At 37.7% G+C, this 15,715-nt stretch overlaps 1 protein-coding gene across 10 annotated transcripts in view; it reads right to left on the bottom strand.

The window, feature by feature from the left end:
- Window positions 1-15,715, bottom strand: part of UCHL3 (ubiquitin C-terminal hydrolase L3) — a 56,766-nt gene that overhangs the window by 27,042 nt on the left and 14,009 nt on the right. For 3 of the 10 annotated variants that reach the window (XM_084981157.1, XM_084981160.1, NM_001077227.1), the window contains 4 exon segments: window positions 13,611-13,739; window positions 9,253-9,409; window positions 8,801-8,886; window positions 6,964-7,011 (listed from right to left, as the gene is read on the bottom strand). In XM_084981157.1, coding sequence (XP_084837283.1) covers window positions 6,964-7,011; window positions 8,801-8,886; window positions 9,253-9,409; window positions 13,611-13,685 — 366 coding nt within the window. In that variant the 5' untranslated portion in view covers window positions 13,686-13,739. 10 annotated transcript variants of the gene reach the window in all.

Raw genomic sequence — 15,715 nt, 5'->3', positions numbered from 1 at the left:
CTCCAATTAGACCTCTAGCCTGGGAACCTCCATATGCCATGTGAGCAGCCCTACAAAAGGCAAAAAGACAAAAAAAAAAAAAAAAAAAAAAAAAAAATCCATTAGAAGCAACCAACAGCAGAATACAGGAGGCAGAAGAATGAATAACTGTGATGGAGAAGAGACTAGTGGAAATCACTGATGCATAACAGAAAAGAGAAAAAAGATTGAAAAGAAATAAAGAGTCTCAGAGACCTCTGGGACAACATTAAACACACCAACATCTGCATTACAGGGGTGCCAGAAGGAGAAGAGAGAGAGAAGGGGACAGAAATAACACTCAAAGAGATAATAGCTGAAAACTTCCCTAACATGGGAAAGGAATCACTCATTCGAATCCAGGAAGTGCAATGAGTACCATATAAAATAAATCTGAGGAGGAACACCCTGAGACACATATTAATTAACTGACCAAAATTAAAGACGAAGAGAAAATATTGAAAGCAGCTAGGGAAAAGAAGCAAATAACATACAAGGGAACCCCAATGAGGTTACTGGCAGATTTTTTCAGCAGAAACTCTGCAGGCCAGAAGGGAAGGGAATGAAATACTTAATGTGATGAAAGGAAAAAACCTCCAACCAAGATTACTCTACCCAGCAAGGCTCTCATCCAGATTTGAAGGAGAAATCAAAAGCTTTACAGATAAGCAAAAGCTAAGAGAATTCAGCAACACTAAACCAGCTTTACTGCAAATACTAAAGGACCTGCTCTAGGCAGAAAAGAAAAGGCCACGACTAGAAACAAAAATACCGCAAATGACAAAAAAAGTGCTTTTTATTTATTTTATTTATTTATTTATTTATTTTTAAATTTTTAGGGCTGCACCCATGGCATATGGAAGTTCTCAGGCTAGGGGTCCAATTGGAGCTATAGCTGCCAGCCTACACCACAGCCACAGCAACACAGGATCCAAGTTGCATCTGCAACCCACACCTCAGCTCACAGCAATGCTGGATTGCTGACCCATTGAGCAAGGCCAGGGATTGAACCTGTTATCCTCATGGATATCAGTCAGATTAGTTTCTGCTGTGCCACGTAGGGAACACCTAGAAAGTGCTTTTTAGATAAATATCAATGAAGACTAGAGTCTGAAGGCTAATAAAATAGTCTTTTGGATTTTTTTCCTTGCCTTTACATTTGACTTGCAGGTTGCTTCCATTACTGTGTCACTGATACTTGTTCATAATTTTTAGAACACTTAGAATTCAATTTCCTCATATCCCACTGTTGTTCTTTCATCTTCCCAATCTCAAGGGAAACATGAAAGCAGTAACTTTCGGTATAGGTTAGTGAAGCCTAAGTGAGGTGGGGCTTCTGCCCAAATTTCTGGATTAGCCAAAGTCTGCTGGACAACCATGGTGGGATGAAGAAAATGACACAAGTAAACAACTACTCTATGGCTGCACGTTGTGGCCAATCTTAAAAGAGTGCACTGTTTTGGTGGCTCATCTTACTGATTTCTCATTTAGTCAACAATCTCTGCACTCCATAAAGCTCCCGCCTACTCAATGACCAACAGTCTCAGTGATGTCAGCTGTTATTACAATGTTCCTCCTGGCTCCTCTTCCTCTACCAACTCCCTGAGCACCTGCATGCCCCAAGGATTTACTGTGGTTCACCACCATTCTCCTTCTGTAGACTTCTCAAGGTTCTAACCACTCCTTGACTAAAAACAAGACCCCAGATATCTCCTTGGAGCTTTAGATTCCATATCCAATTTCTACACAGATGACCCATGAACTCACCTTAAATTCAATACGCTGAACACTAAACACACCAACCTGATGGCTCCCTACTGTTTATAAAATCCAAGCTGCCTCTTGATTTGGCTTCACCCTATTGCTTCAACTTTATCCTCTACCATTCATATTCATTTTTCTGAATACCTAGTAAAATAAATTACCACCTAATATTTATTTATTAAATGGCAGGCACTATTTTAAGCACTTTCTATGATTAACTCATTAATCTTCACAGCAATCCCATAAGACAGATGCTATTATTTTCATTTTATGCTAGGAAAGGATCCTGCCCAAGTTACTAAGCAGCAGAGTCAGTATACACACCTACATCCTGTACTCCTTACTTTTATACTATGTGATTTCCCATAAATTCCCATATATTGCCCAGCATCATCCTGGGAACTCAAGGTAAATGTGACAAAAAAGACCCTTGTCCTCATGGGACTCATATTCTAGTAAACAAGTGGAATAGAAAAACAACCAAAAAATTACTGTAGACTGAAATGACTTTTAAAGTGAGACCTGAAGGATGAGAAGGTGAAAACTGTGCAAAGAGGAAGGGTACACCCGGATGAGGACTGGCCCTTAGAGAGCACACAGAGGGTGCTCTGGACTCAACGGTGTTCCCTCAAAGTTCATACACTGAACCCCTAGTTCCCAGTGTGACTGTGTTTGCAGACAGGGCTTTTAGGGGAATTAAGATCATAAGGATGAGTCTCTAATGTGATAGAACTGGTGTTCTTATAAGAAGAGGAAGAGACACCAGAGATTTCTCTCCCTTTCTCCCCACGTGCACAAAGAAGCAAGGCCACGTGAGGGCACAGTGAGATGGCACCTGACAGCAAGTCAGGAAAAGAGGCCTCGTCAGAAGCCAACCCTATGGCACCCTGATATTGACTTCTAGCTTCCGGAATGGTGAGAAAACAAATTTCCATCGTGTAAGTCATCCAGTCTGCGGTATTTTGTTACAGCAGCCCAACCAGACAGACACAAATGGGAAAGACTGAGGTGTTTTGCAGGACCTGACCAAAAACAATGTGTTGGAACACAGAGAGAAATGGAGACAATACTATGTCAGACACTCTTAAGCCCATAGATGGCAGATGAGCCAGAAATAACATGACCACAAAAACTGTCCTTGCTTCAGGAGTTCAGGCTGATTGATACGGAATTTGGAAATGCATGGTGTGGGTTTCCGTTCTCTCACTGGCTAGGAGTCACTAACATATAGTGACTAGAAAATAAGAATCCACGGTCCACCCTGGAATGCACAAAACAGCCCACACAACAAAGAACTGAGCTCCTTCCAAGGCCTTAATAGTGCCCTATTAAGGAATAATGGCTAATAGCTGTGTTTTATTAACTCCGAGGACTACAGAAAACCAAGATCTAGCCTTTTTTTGGTAGTTCTTATACCACTAAGGATAATTTTGGGCTAATTCTTATGAATGAATAAATATGTGCTGTGCTGTGCCTGTGTGCCAGGAATGGTGTGGGATGCGCTGGAGTGTGCCTAAAGGGACCAGACACCAAGCCTAGTCTGAGAGCCACAGAAAGGGCCATAAAACACCACATTTCAGCAAATCCAAGGCACCACTGGTTCTAAGATGTATCACTTTACATACTACTGAAGAAAGTAATATATCATCAAGTAAGTTATGACAACAACTGTAAGATACACCCTAATTTCAGAGCTGTTAGAAAACGTGAAAAAACATACACCTTAAATTAATAAAAAGGAATATGAAAATAAATAGCTAAAGTGCAAACAGTAGGAGTGATATAAAAGAGCCCATAGAAAGGGTGAACTGCTTCACGCAGAAGGTGGTATTTAAGCCAAATCTTGAAGGAGAATTAGGACCAGCAGAGGTTGAAAAAAGGATATTTTTAAAAGAGGGAATTGCAAAAGGTAAAGGCATGGCAGCAATAAAGTGAGGGATGGCTAGAGAGAAATCTTTAACGAGAAAACACTGCTCAAGAGCTAGAAAGACAAGGGTTAGGAAAATCTTGGATACAGCAGGGCAAAGAGGATGAAATTTACTGCATAAGCTTGGTGAATGGTTCCCAAACAGTTTTTTTTTTTACTCCAATACAACTTTGAGACTATAATACGCACCAAAAACAGGGCTCACTGTAGCAGTTATTCTCTACTAATTAATAAAGATTAATTTTTGTTACAATTCAGTTTGAAAAAGGCCATCCAGAAAACACTGACTTCTACCTTCCACCTCACCTTTATTTATCTGTTTATTTTTAGCTGTGCCCGCAGCATGTGGAAGCTCCCAGGCCAGGGATGAAACCCGTACTACAGCAGCAACCCAGACTGCTGCATTGACAAAGCCAGATCCTTAAACCGCTGCACCACAAGAGAACTCCTCCACCTCCCCTTTAGAATCACTGCTTTCTATGCACTTACAGAACTCTCAGAAAAATTTGACTAGTTGAAGGATTAGTTACAATTCAGGAAAGGTAATCTGACAGAATTGTGTTAAAAAAAGGAGAGAGAGAATTAGAATAAAGACTGAAAATCTATATAAGAAGCTAACCTTCAAGGCAAGACGTTAATTTTTTATCGATTAGTGATAATGGGAAAAAATGTATGGTGGAACTATTATAAGAAACAGGAAATCGAGGAAAGAAAGAGCTTAACTCTGAGATAATAAACTCAAACAAGAACAAGCGCATGCTAAAATTGGCCATTCAGGTGATGTCTAACCGGCATCTAAGACAAAAAAAAAGGAAGGTGTTTAGGTCTGGAAAAAGATGTGAACATGATCTAATAGGAGATATTAAAATCCATAATTTGGACAAAGGCCAAAAAAGAGGCATGAGAAGGTACCATAAAGACAAAATTTTTTTAGCTGTTTTTTCTGTTTGTTTGCTTTTTGGTTTTGTTTGTTTTGTTTTTTGGTTTGGGCCACAGGTGTAAGTTCCCAGGCTAGGGGTTGTATCAGAGCTATAGCTGCTGGCCTATACCACAGCCACAACAACCCCAGATGTGAGCCGCATCTGTAACCTACACTGCAATTCATGGCAAAACCAAATCCTTAACCCACTAAAACCACAGGGCCAGGGATCGAACCCACATCCTCATAGTTACTAGTAGGTGTTGTTTCTGCTGAGGCACAACGGGAACTCCAGAGACAACTTGGTAAGCATGTAATAAATGCTTAAAATGTTTAAGATGTAAGTGACAATTTTTAAGCATATATTAAAGCGTTTTTAATCTTTAGTACATGGTTTTCACTTTATCGTTGACGCACCTTTACCTTTCGCAACTCCCTCTTTTAAATAATGACTTTCATATTTTACGATAATCTCATGCTTATCATCATCATCACTAACTTTAACCTTACAAATTTACAAACAAAAAAGTACAGCATAGTGAAGACTGAGAACATGGTAAGGCCCACATAGAGCAATACAAAAAACCAGAGCATCCTGTTCATTTCCAATCTGGTGTTAAAACCACTTAGACGTACCTCTTGGTGTGAGTAAACTTAGTCAAAAAAGGAACAGTTCACACCTCTGAAAGTAGACCTTGAGAGCAACCAAGAAGGTGTGATATTTATAACACTGGGAACTCTATCTGCTCACTTATGATGGAGCATGATGGAAGATAATGTGAGAAAAAGAATGTATATATGTATGTGTGACTGGGTCACTTTGCTATGCAGTAGAAAACTGACAGAACACTGTAAACCAGCTATAATGGAACAAATAAAAAAATCATTTTTAAAAAAAGGAGGTATGATATGATTATATGGAGAATTTATGTTTAAATTCCTAAATGGTTTTATTATAAACATTCATAGTTACCAGTCAGAGCTATGAAAAGCTGCAGTCATATCACAGTATCAAATTATTTTCTCCAAAAATAAAACTTGTTGAAGATAGTGGGAATATTTAAGTTCACTATTTTTAAATGAGTATTTTTCCAAGCATTTTTAAAGCATAAAGGCAATGTCATCTTTGTACATGGAAAAGTATGGTTTCAAATTACACATGTGATAAAAATGAAGAAAAAAGCTCTAATTCGCTCGTGTTAATACTTAAACGTGTTGTAAATAGACTACCAAACACCTTTAATTAACTTCTAGTCATCTTTTACTAAAATACCTTTTGACAAACTTCCCCCAAGAGTGGGAGAGTGAGGTTTGGAGGGAAGAAAAAGAAGCCATGGAGGAGTTCCCGTCGTGGCGCAGTGGTTAACGAATCCGAGTAGGAACCAAGAGGTTGCGGGTTTGATCCCTGGCTTTGCTCAGTGGGTTAACGATCCGGCGTTGCCATGAGCTGTGGTGTAGGTCGCAGACGCGGCTTGGATCCCGAATTGCTGTGGCTCTGGTGTAGGCTGGTGGTTATAGCTCCTATTAGACCCCTAGCCTGGGAACCTCCATATGCATGGGAGTGGCCCAAGAAATGGCAAAAAGACAAAAAAAAAAAAAAAAAAAAAAGAAGCAGCCATGGAAAAAGGAATGAGGGAAACCAAGAGAATGATAAAAGGGGCAAGAGACAGAGACAGGGAAGAGTCGTAACCTAAGGAACGAGAAGAGAGCTAAGGAACTGACCAGCCAACAGAGAGACGCTGGTAAAGGTCATTGCATGGCCCAGAACAAATTTCCTGAGTAAAGACAGTGATTCAGCTTTTGACTAGACGCTGAGCATGATGAAGACTCTTGAAAACCATGCAGGCCATCTACCTCTACTACAGCACAGGTATTTTCCTCAAAAGACTTGCAGGTCAAAGGAACCTGATGGGAAAGACACAGGCCACTTGTTAGCCAAAGCCAACAGCACACAATCTGCAACCCGTCTAAATCAGACAAACCGAGGGCTGTTATCAACAGGCATGTTAGCGGTTGGTCAAAACATGTTCTTAGGAGTTCTCTGGTGGTCTAGCAGTTGAGAATCCAGCCCTGTCACTGCTGTGGCTCAGGTTCAATCCCTGGCCCAGGAACTTCCACATGCCACAAGTGTGGCCAAAAAAACCCAACAACAAAAACAAAAACAACAGCAGCAGCAAAACCCCCACCTTGTTGGGCTATTTCATGACTACTTTTACATAAGTGCATTCCCTCACAGGGAAAAAAAGTCCAAATAATTTTCTAAAACTACATGTCATGTAATAATATTGTGGTTAAATTTATGTGTAGCAAGGAAAGTTTTGAAAATGTGAAATACCTCAGTCTGACCTTCATGGGCACTGGTCTCGTGAGTAACGCGAATGGCCTGTAATAAGAATATAAGGTGTTAACAGGGAAAAATGACTATATCCAACTTTTTCAATGAAAACAACACTACATTTTAACATCTAAAGCCTCATTAAGAAACAATGAATTGGACGAAATTTTTGGAACAGTTTCACACTGAATATTTAAGAATGATTTTGGAGGAACCAAGTGGATCGCTCTCTTTTCCAAACCACAAATCTCTGAAGACCTAGGAAACTGAGTATCTGTTTGTCTGTAATTGCCAGGGGTAAGTGGGAGTCTTTACCTTATTTAATAAAACTTTATTCACAGAGGCTAGAATAAAGTAAGCATCTCACAGATAGAGACTGAAGAAGCTTAGCTCATCTGTTTCTCCAGGTTACATGCTATTCTGCAGCTCCGGCTGTATTTAAGCTTAATCATGCAGCTTCAGTCAGCACTTTAAGGCGGAGCAAAAAACATGCATTTATCAGAAGCTAGAGATTTTAGATACCTGAACTTTCAAAAAAAAAAAAAAAAAAGAATGCTCTTACAATACCCATTACCAGCAAAGATGAAGAGAACTGGGCAAAGAAGTAAATTACAGGTGAAAGTACAACCTTTATGAATGGCAATTTGGTGATAAGTATCAAAGCTTGAAAAACATGCAAACTGATCCAGCAATTTCTCTTCTAGGAGTTTACGTATTTACATATAACTGCACATAATCACATATCATTAAGGATAATTGCAAAGATTTAGCTACAATGATATACCTTCTAATATTTTTTTCCAGTGGTGAAGAAGTAGGGAAAATATTATATTTCTGCCAATAATTTGTTGTTTAAATAAAATACTATACAATGGAAAGCTGGGCAGTCATTAAATGATGATGTCAAATATATACTTACTGGTATATAATACGTTTGTGATAAGTTAAGTGAAAAAAGCAAGGTATAAAACAATATTACAGTATGCTCAAATTTTTGTTTTTAAAAATTGTGTATACACTTATCTGTATAAAAAATAATAATGGTGGCTACCTCTCATTGGCGGGACTACTGGTGACTTTTATGGCGTTCATTTTATTTTTATATAAAATTAAGACTTTTATGAGAGCTGCAGATTTTTTAAAGAAAAAGCAACTTAATCAAAATATATTCGAATGCTAAAACAACATAATCATATCAATGGATTTACTGGGTATAAACTCTGCATAACACATATTCTAGCCAAATAATGTATACATTATACTGTTTCTAATTTCAAAGAACTTACAATCTACCTAAAAAGCTTTCAAAAGAGAAATATATTTAAATGTAATAAAAGATAAATACCAATTTAAAATAATTCTATGAAATGATATAATCATTTAAAACTAGACTATGTGGCCTGTGACTTTACACATGCAAAAATATTATTACACTGATAAAACATCTAGAAAATGTTCTAACATCTATCTCTAAACCTTTGGTCTTCTGCCTTGTTCCAAATTCCCAGTGAAAGACACACAGGGTATTGCCAAGCATATATTTATTACAGGGAGGGAATGATAAGGAATGGTCAACCATAAGATATTTTATAACTCTGTAAATCAAACTGCCTTTTTTCTCTTATTCAGCTCTGAATGTAGAAAGGAAGTGGCAATTTATCAACATTTATGGGTATTCCAAATAATGTTACCTGGAAAGTACAGAACGCCTTTTCAATGGATACAACAAAAGCCATAACTGCTTAAAACTATAGTTTCAAGGCAAACCCCCGAACAGAATCTACAACCCCACAGATCCGTGCCCACACATGAGATCCAGACAGAAAAAGGTACTAACATCATAGCTTTCCAGGTATCTGGCTCGTTCCTCAGGGCTCATTGATGCAGACTCCTCTAGGAATTTTTTCAAGGTTGATCCAGATTCTGAGAATATTAAAGATGATAAAATTGAAAAGGCTTGATATCTCAAAGAAACTGATATATGAAAAATTAGAAGTATGCTAACTATTTTTCAGGTAAAATCCTTTCAATGATAAGTTAGGAATATAACAACACCGGGATGAAATGACAGAGCTTAAGTTATTTGTTAAACCTCTGTTTATCAAAAATGTAAAAGAATGAGAAGGATTAATACTTTTTCTAATAGTATATACATTTCCATTATAAAAGAAAGCTGGGAAGAAAAACTTTCTTTAATACTTTGAAAGAAGGAACTAGAGCACCATCTACTGCTCAACAGGTTAACATAACTTAAGGAGACAAAGATAAAGGTAATGATAAGTTATTTACCAAAGTGCATCTTGTTTTTATTGTTGGCAATAGCATGGATTAGCCCAATTGTTCCACAGGCATTGCTGATGGTTTGCTTCATGAAATATACTGACGGTGTAACATCTTGTCCCTGAGATTTTATTTTTTCCTCTTCTTCTGTTCTGAATACTTCATACTATGAAAAAAAAAAAAAAAAGCCAATGCTCTACATTTGAAAAGAATACTAAAAAGGACTCAAGGGAGTTCCCTTCATGGCTCAGCACAAATCTATCTAGTATCCGTGAGGACGCAGAATCGATCCCTGGCCTTGCTCATTGGGTTAAGGATCCACTTTTGCTGTGGTGTAGGCCGGCAACTGTAGCTTGGATCTGAGCTGTAGCCTGGGAACCTCCATATGCCGAGAGTGTGGCCTTAAAAAGACAAAAAAAAAAAAAAAAAGAAAAAGAATCATCAATGAATGCTAATGGGTCAAAGTCTAAAAAGTATCTAAACAAAATACCTATGAGTAATTGACAAGTGTACAATTCTTTTTAACTTTACAAAAAAAAAGATAGGCGTTCCCGTCATGGCGCAGTGGTTAACAAATCTGACTAGGAACCAAGGCCTCGCTCAGTGGGTTAACGATCTGGCGTTGCCGTGAGCCGTGGTGTAGGTCACAGATGTGGCTTGGATCCTGCGTTGCTGTGGCTCTGGTGTAGGCCTGTGGCTACAGCTCCGATTAGACCCTTAGCCTGGGAACCTCCATATGCCAAGAGTGTGGCCCTAGAAAAGACAGAAAAAAAAAAAAAAAGATAAAAGAACTCAAATGTAAAGCTGGATAAGTTCTAAATATCCATCAATAGGGACTTGGTTAACACGCCAGAGCTTAATGGAATACCACAAAGCATGTTAAAAAGAATAAAACAGGAGTTCCCGTCGTGGCGCAGTGGTTAACGAATCCGACTAGGAACCATGAGGTTGCGGGTTCGGTCCCTGCCCTTGCTCAGTGGGTTAATGATCCGGCATTGCCGTGAGCTGTGGTGTAGGTTGCAGATGCGGCTCGGATCCCGCGCTGCTGTGGCTCTGGCGTAGGCCGGTGGCTACAGCTCTGATTAGACCCCTAGCCTGGGAACCTCCATATGCCGCGGGAGTGGCCCAAAGAAATAGCAAAAAGACAAAAAAATAAATAAATAAATAAATAAAATAAAATAAAATTTGTAAAAAAAAAAGAATAAAACAGACTTACATATTCTGACTAAGAAATCTGTCCATGATTATAGAGTGGTTATAGGTTGGTATAAATGTAATTTTTTTTTTTTGTCTTTTTGTGAAAAATAGAAATTAAAAATTCTCCAGTCATATCTTGTACCAGAGATAAACTCTGTTCAGCTTTTGTATATCCTTTCGGGCTTTTCAATGCATACATAAAGTAAATATTTTAAAAATATAGTAAGAATTACATTTAGGAGTTCTCATTGTGGCGCAGTGGTTAACAAATCCGACTAGGAACCATTTAATCCGATATGATTTAACCATTTATTGTTAAATCATATTGTATTAACAAAATTCACACTATATTTATAGACATATGACATTCATAACATTCACCATTACCTATAATAACTGGTTATAAAAACAATATGGTACCGTAATGAATGTAAAGTGTGGGCCTACATCTGACTGCCTGAATCCACCACCCAGCTCTGGCATTATTAGCTATGTTACTCTGGCAAGTTACATCATGTCTCTGTGCCTCATTTTCCCAATTGCAAAAAGAATTTTAAAAATAAGGTTTAAAAATGAGGAGGGAAAAGGAGGAGGGTAGAAAGATTACTTTATTGTTTTACTGTTTTCTTATAGTTTTCAGATTCCAATAGAGTAGGAAGTCAGCAAACTACAGCCCACAGGCCAAATCTGATCCGCTGCCTCCTTTATTTCTGTATTGCCTATGGCTGTTTTCACACTAAATGGCAAGGCTGAGTAGCTGTAACAGAGACTATAAGGCCCGCAAAGTTGAAAATATTTATTAGCTGATCTTTGGAATAAAAGAAACAAATGATGCCTACTGAAAACCCATAATTAAGGAACTACTTCTAACAACAAAAGTATGTATGCCTTAAAAAAACAATCTTTGTGAACATGCTTCTAAATCAAATTCTTAAATAACATTTTTACTATAAATTCTGAACCATTAATTCACCCATGTAAGTTCAACTGATTAAAAACACAAAGGCTCAGGAGTTCCCATCGTGGCTCAGTGGTTTACGAATCTGACTAGGAACATGAGGTGGCAGGTTCGATCCCTGGCCTTGCTCAGTGGGTTAAGGATCTGGCACTGCCGTGAGCTTTGGGTAGTTTGCAGATGTAGCTCAGATCCCACGTTGCTGTGGCTCTGGCGTAGGCCAGTGGCTACAGCTCCAATTAGACCCTAGCCTGGGAACCTCCATATGCTGCGGGAGTGGCCCTAGAAAAGGCAAAAAGACAAAAAAAATTTTTAAATAAAAAAAAAATAAAAGCACAAAGGCTCAATACAGTAGGGTCTTATGCCGAAATGTTTATATGGTCCTACAGTTTAGTTTGTTATTGTTGTTTAAGATCAATGTTCCCTGCCAAATAGCACCCAGGAGGATAAGGGTTTGATCAGTGGGTTAAGGATCTGGCGTTGCTGTGAGCTGTGGTATAGGTTGTATATATTCCCAGGCCAGCAGTTGTAGCTCCGGGAATTTCCATCTGCCACAGGTGTGGCCGTAAAAGCCAAAAAAAAATAAAATAAAAATAAAAATAAAAAAGATCGGAGTTCCTGTTGTGGCATAGCGGAAACGAATCTGACTAGGAACCATGAGGTTGCGGGTTCGATCCCTGGCAAGTGGGTTAAGGATCCCGAGCTGCCGTGAGATGTGGTGTAGGTCACAGACGAGGCTCGGATCTGGCATTGCTGTGGCTCTGGTGTAGGCTGGTGGCTACAGCTCTGATTAGACCCTTAGCCTGGGAACCTCCATAAGCCACAGGTGCGGCCCTAAAAAGTACAAAAGACAAAATAAATAAATAAACAAATAATAAAAAAGATCAATGTTCCCTGGTGACAAAGGAAACTGTGATTTGATAACTTCTCCAGATTTACCGTTTAGGAAAACAACCCTAAAGTGATACAGGAAATGCATCAATTTCTTAAAATGATAGAGGAAAAGAGGAAAAGTAATTATGGCAGACCATAGTGAAAAAATACAGTTAAGAGACAATGAAAATATCAGAGAAATAAATTTATAGCCTCTCCACCTATGATTCATTAGCTGGTACGGACTATGACAAAGTACATTTAAATACTGCAGCTGACTTTATTTAAAGAATAATGAGGTATCCATGACAGTTCTTTTGCTGTTAGTGTGCTGAAACCATTCACAACTACATAACCAGTTTCTAAATCAGAACTTAGAAAACTGAAACACTTTATATCTTCTAAAACATTCAGCAGGTATCTTTTGAGAGTGACTTTATTATGTCACTTATGAGCGGAAACAGGGATCCATCAAATTGCAAGGGATATCAAAAAGAGGTGGATACCACTATATTCTTTACTTACTTAAGTAAGTGTAAGTACTTACTCATTTTTCTCACATCTTCCCAAACATTTACTTCATTTTTTACAATGCTGAGCTCATCTTATTATTTCTAAGTTTAAAAAGAAAAATCAGAAGGATATTGACTCAAAGCTGTTTTAAAATGACCTTAAAAGTTCTGGCCACATAATACATATATCTACATGACATCATTCTAGAAGAAAGGCTTGGAATATGGAGATTTGAATTTAGATACAGAGATCCAAGAATAGCTATTTAGAATCCCCAATGCATCCAAAATCTGCCAATTAAACTGTATTTAAGCTTAATGATTCCCATCCAAGTCAAGTTTATTCTGAAAATAATGTAAACCATGTCGTTAGTTACAACCATCTCCTTAAGACAAAGATTTGTTTACATTTTGTATAGAAAACATTTACATTTTTTATATACTGAAAACCTGAATATTCTTTATTCATGTGTCATACACATTCTAAGCCAGGTTTAAGATGATCCTAGTACTTAACATTTTTAAAGTATATACATCAAAATGTGACTAAATGTCACATTGAAACCACTGAGGCAAACTAACCACATTTCATAAAAAGAGAAAACTAACCCGAGTTGAAAAGACTGACTCAGGGCTTCACTGTCAATCTATAGGTCAAAATCTAAATATACCTCTCGAATAAAACAGATTTTTTAGGTGTCCCCATTGCCTAGATTTCCTCATTTAATGCAAGAAGGAAGTCATTTGTTCTTAAAGAAGAGCATGGTTTTAATTCAACATTGAAAGAGAAGTCTGTACTCACCAGAAACTACATCTTACTTAACAATTACCTTTTCTGTAATAGGGAAGAGAAGCAACACTGCACACACTGGTCTTGGTACCATGCTAAGGAGTTCAGGATCCATTCCATATACATCAACAAATTGCCAGTTAGGATGCAGACCTAGTTGTTTGAGAAACTGGTAAAAGGGGGGAAAAATCAGTACAGTATACTGTTAACAAAGAAATAATCGATGTGTATGTACTATGTATCTGATACATAAAAGGGAATGGAAGGTACAAATGTTACTGAGGTTCCCTTAGACTGAAGTAAAGCAGGTTTTCCATGAACAGCAATTTTATTTAGATCAGTTAACAAACATTTAAAATTAACAAACCCAGGAGTTCCTGTCATGGCACAGGGAAATGAATCCGACTAGAAACCATGAGATTGTGGGTTTGATCCCTGGCCTCGCTCAGTGGGTTAAGGATATGGCATTGCTGTGAGCTCTGATGTAGGTCAGACATGGCTCAGATTCCACATTGCTGTGGCTGTGGCATAGTCCGGCAGCAACAGCTCCAATTAGACCCCTAGCCTGGGAACCTTCGTATGCCACAGGTGTGGCCCTAAAAAAGACAAAAATAAAATAGTAAAATTTACAAACCTTTTTTTTCAAAATCCATTTAATTTAGATTGAATATAATAAGCCAGGACTTCACCAAACATACACAAGGTGGTTTGGTTGATATGTTAAATTCATTTCCAACATTTCACTTCTAAGCAAATACATCTAAGTTCCAGTATGTAAAGAATTATTTTAGGAGTTCCCGTATTGGCTCAGTGGTTAACGAATCCGACTAGGAACCATGACGTTGCAGATTCGATTCTGGCCTTGCTCAGTGGGTTAAAGATCTGGCATTGCCGTGAGCTGTGGTGTAGGTTGCAGATGTGGCTCAGATCCCGTGTTGCTGTGGCTCTGGTGTAGGCCAGCAGCCTTGGCTCCAATTCAACCCCTAGCCTGGTAACTTCCATATGCCACAGGAGCAGCCCTAGAAAAGACTGAAAAAAAAAAAAAAAAAAAGAATTATTTTAGTAGTAAATCAACATTAGGTTTATCTTAATTTATCAAAAATGATGCCTGAGAGAAAACAGACTTGTGGTTGTCAAGGGGGGAGGGGAGCAGGGGAGGGATGGAGTGGGAGTCAGGGTTAGCAGATGCAAACTATTACATTTAGAATGGATAACATAAAGGTCCTGCCGTATAGCACTGGGAACTATATTTAATGTCCTGTGATTAAACCACAATGAAAAAGAATATAAATAAAAAGAATGTGTGTGTATATATATATATAATATATATCTGCATGTATGACTGAATCACTTTGCTATACATCAGAAATTAACACAATACTGTAAATCCACTATACTGCAAATAAAAAGATTTCTTAAAAATGACGCCTGATAGTTTAAAGATGGATAGTAGACATTTATATTGATGAGCAAAAAAAGGCCAAAAGAGTCCACGTGACTTGTGTGAACACCAGAAAATGCCTGATATAAAAAGTAACCTACTGGCTTCCTGACTTCCAATACACAATGAAACCTACCCGATTTCATTGTCTTTTATATTTAGCAAAACAACTGTAACAAAAGAATAGTGGTTTTTTGAAACTCTTAAGAACTCAAAGGAAAATAAAATATCAGTGGTTTTTTGAAACTCAAGAACTCAAAGGAAAATAATCTATTGCAGATAGCAAAAGAAAAAAGAACTATGAAAATGTCAATTTCATAGTAAACTTAATAAATGACTTTAATGAATAAAGCTGATGATTTTAAAAAGGACACCATTAAAACTAAATTTTACCTGTTAGAAAAAAAGGAGCAGAGGAAATAAAAAGTCATATTACAAATGCATCATTAACCATAAAACTCCTAGAAGAGAATATAGGCAAAATATTCTCTGACATCAACCATACAAATGTTTTCTTCCGTTAGTCTCCTAAGGCAATAGAAATAAAAACAAAAATAAATGAACGGGACCTAATCAAACTTACAAGCTTTTGCACAATAAAGGAAACCATAAAAAAAATAACAAAAAGACAGCTTATGAAATTGGGAGAAAATAGTTGCAAATGATGCAACCAACAAGGGCTTATCTCCAAAATATAAAAACAA

This window comes from Sus scrofa, chromosome 11 (assembly GCF_054392235.1).
Source record: "Sus scrofa isolate SSC_HxYL_T2T_F1_AM1 chromosome 11, Sscrofa_HxYL_maternal_Yorkshire_Landrace_v2.0, whole genome shotgun sequence".
NCBI lineage: Eukaryota > Metazoa > Chordata > Mammalia > Artiodactyla > Suidae > Sus > Sus scrofa.
This window is presented reverse-complemented; position numbering and strand designations above follow the sequence as displayed.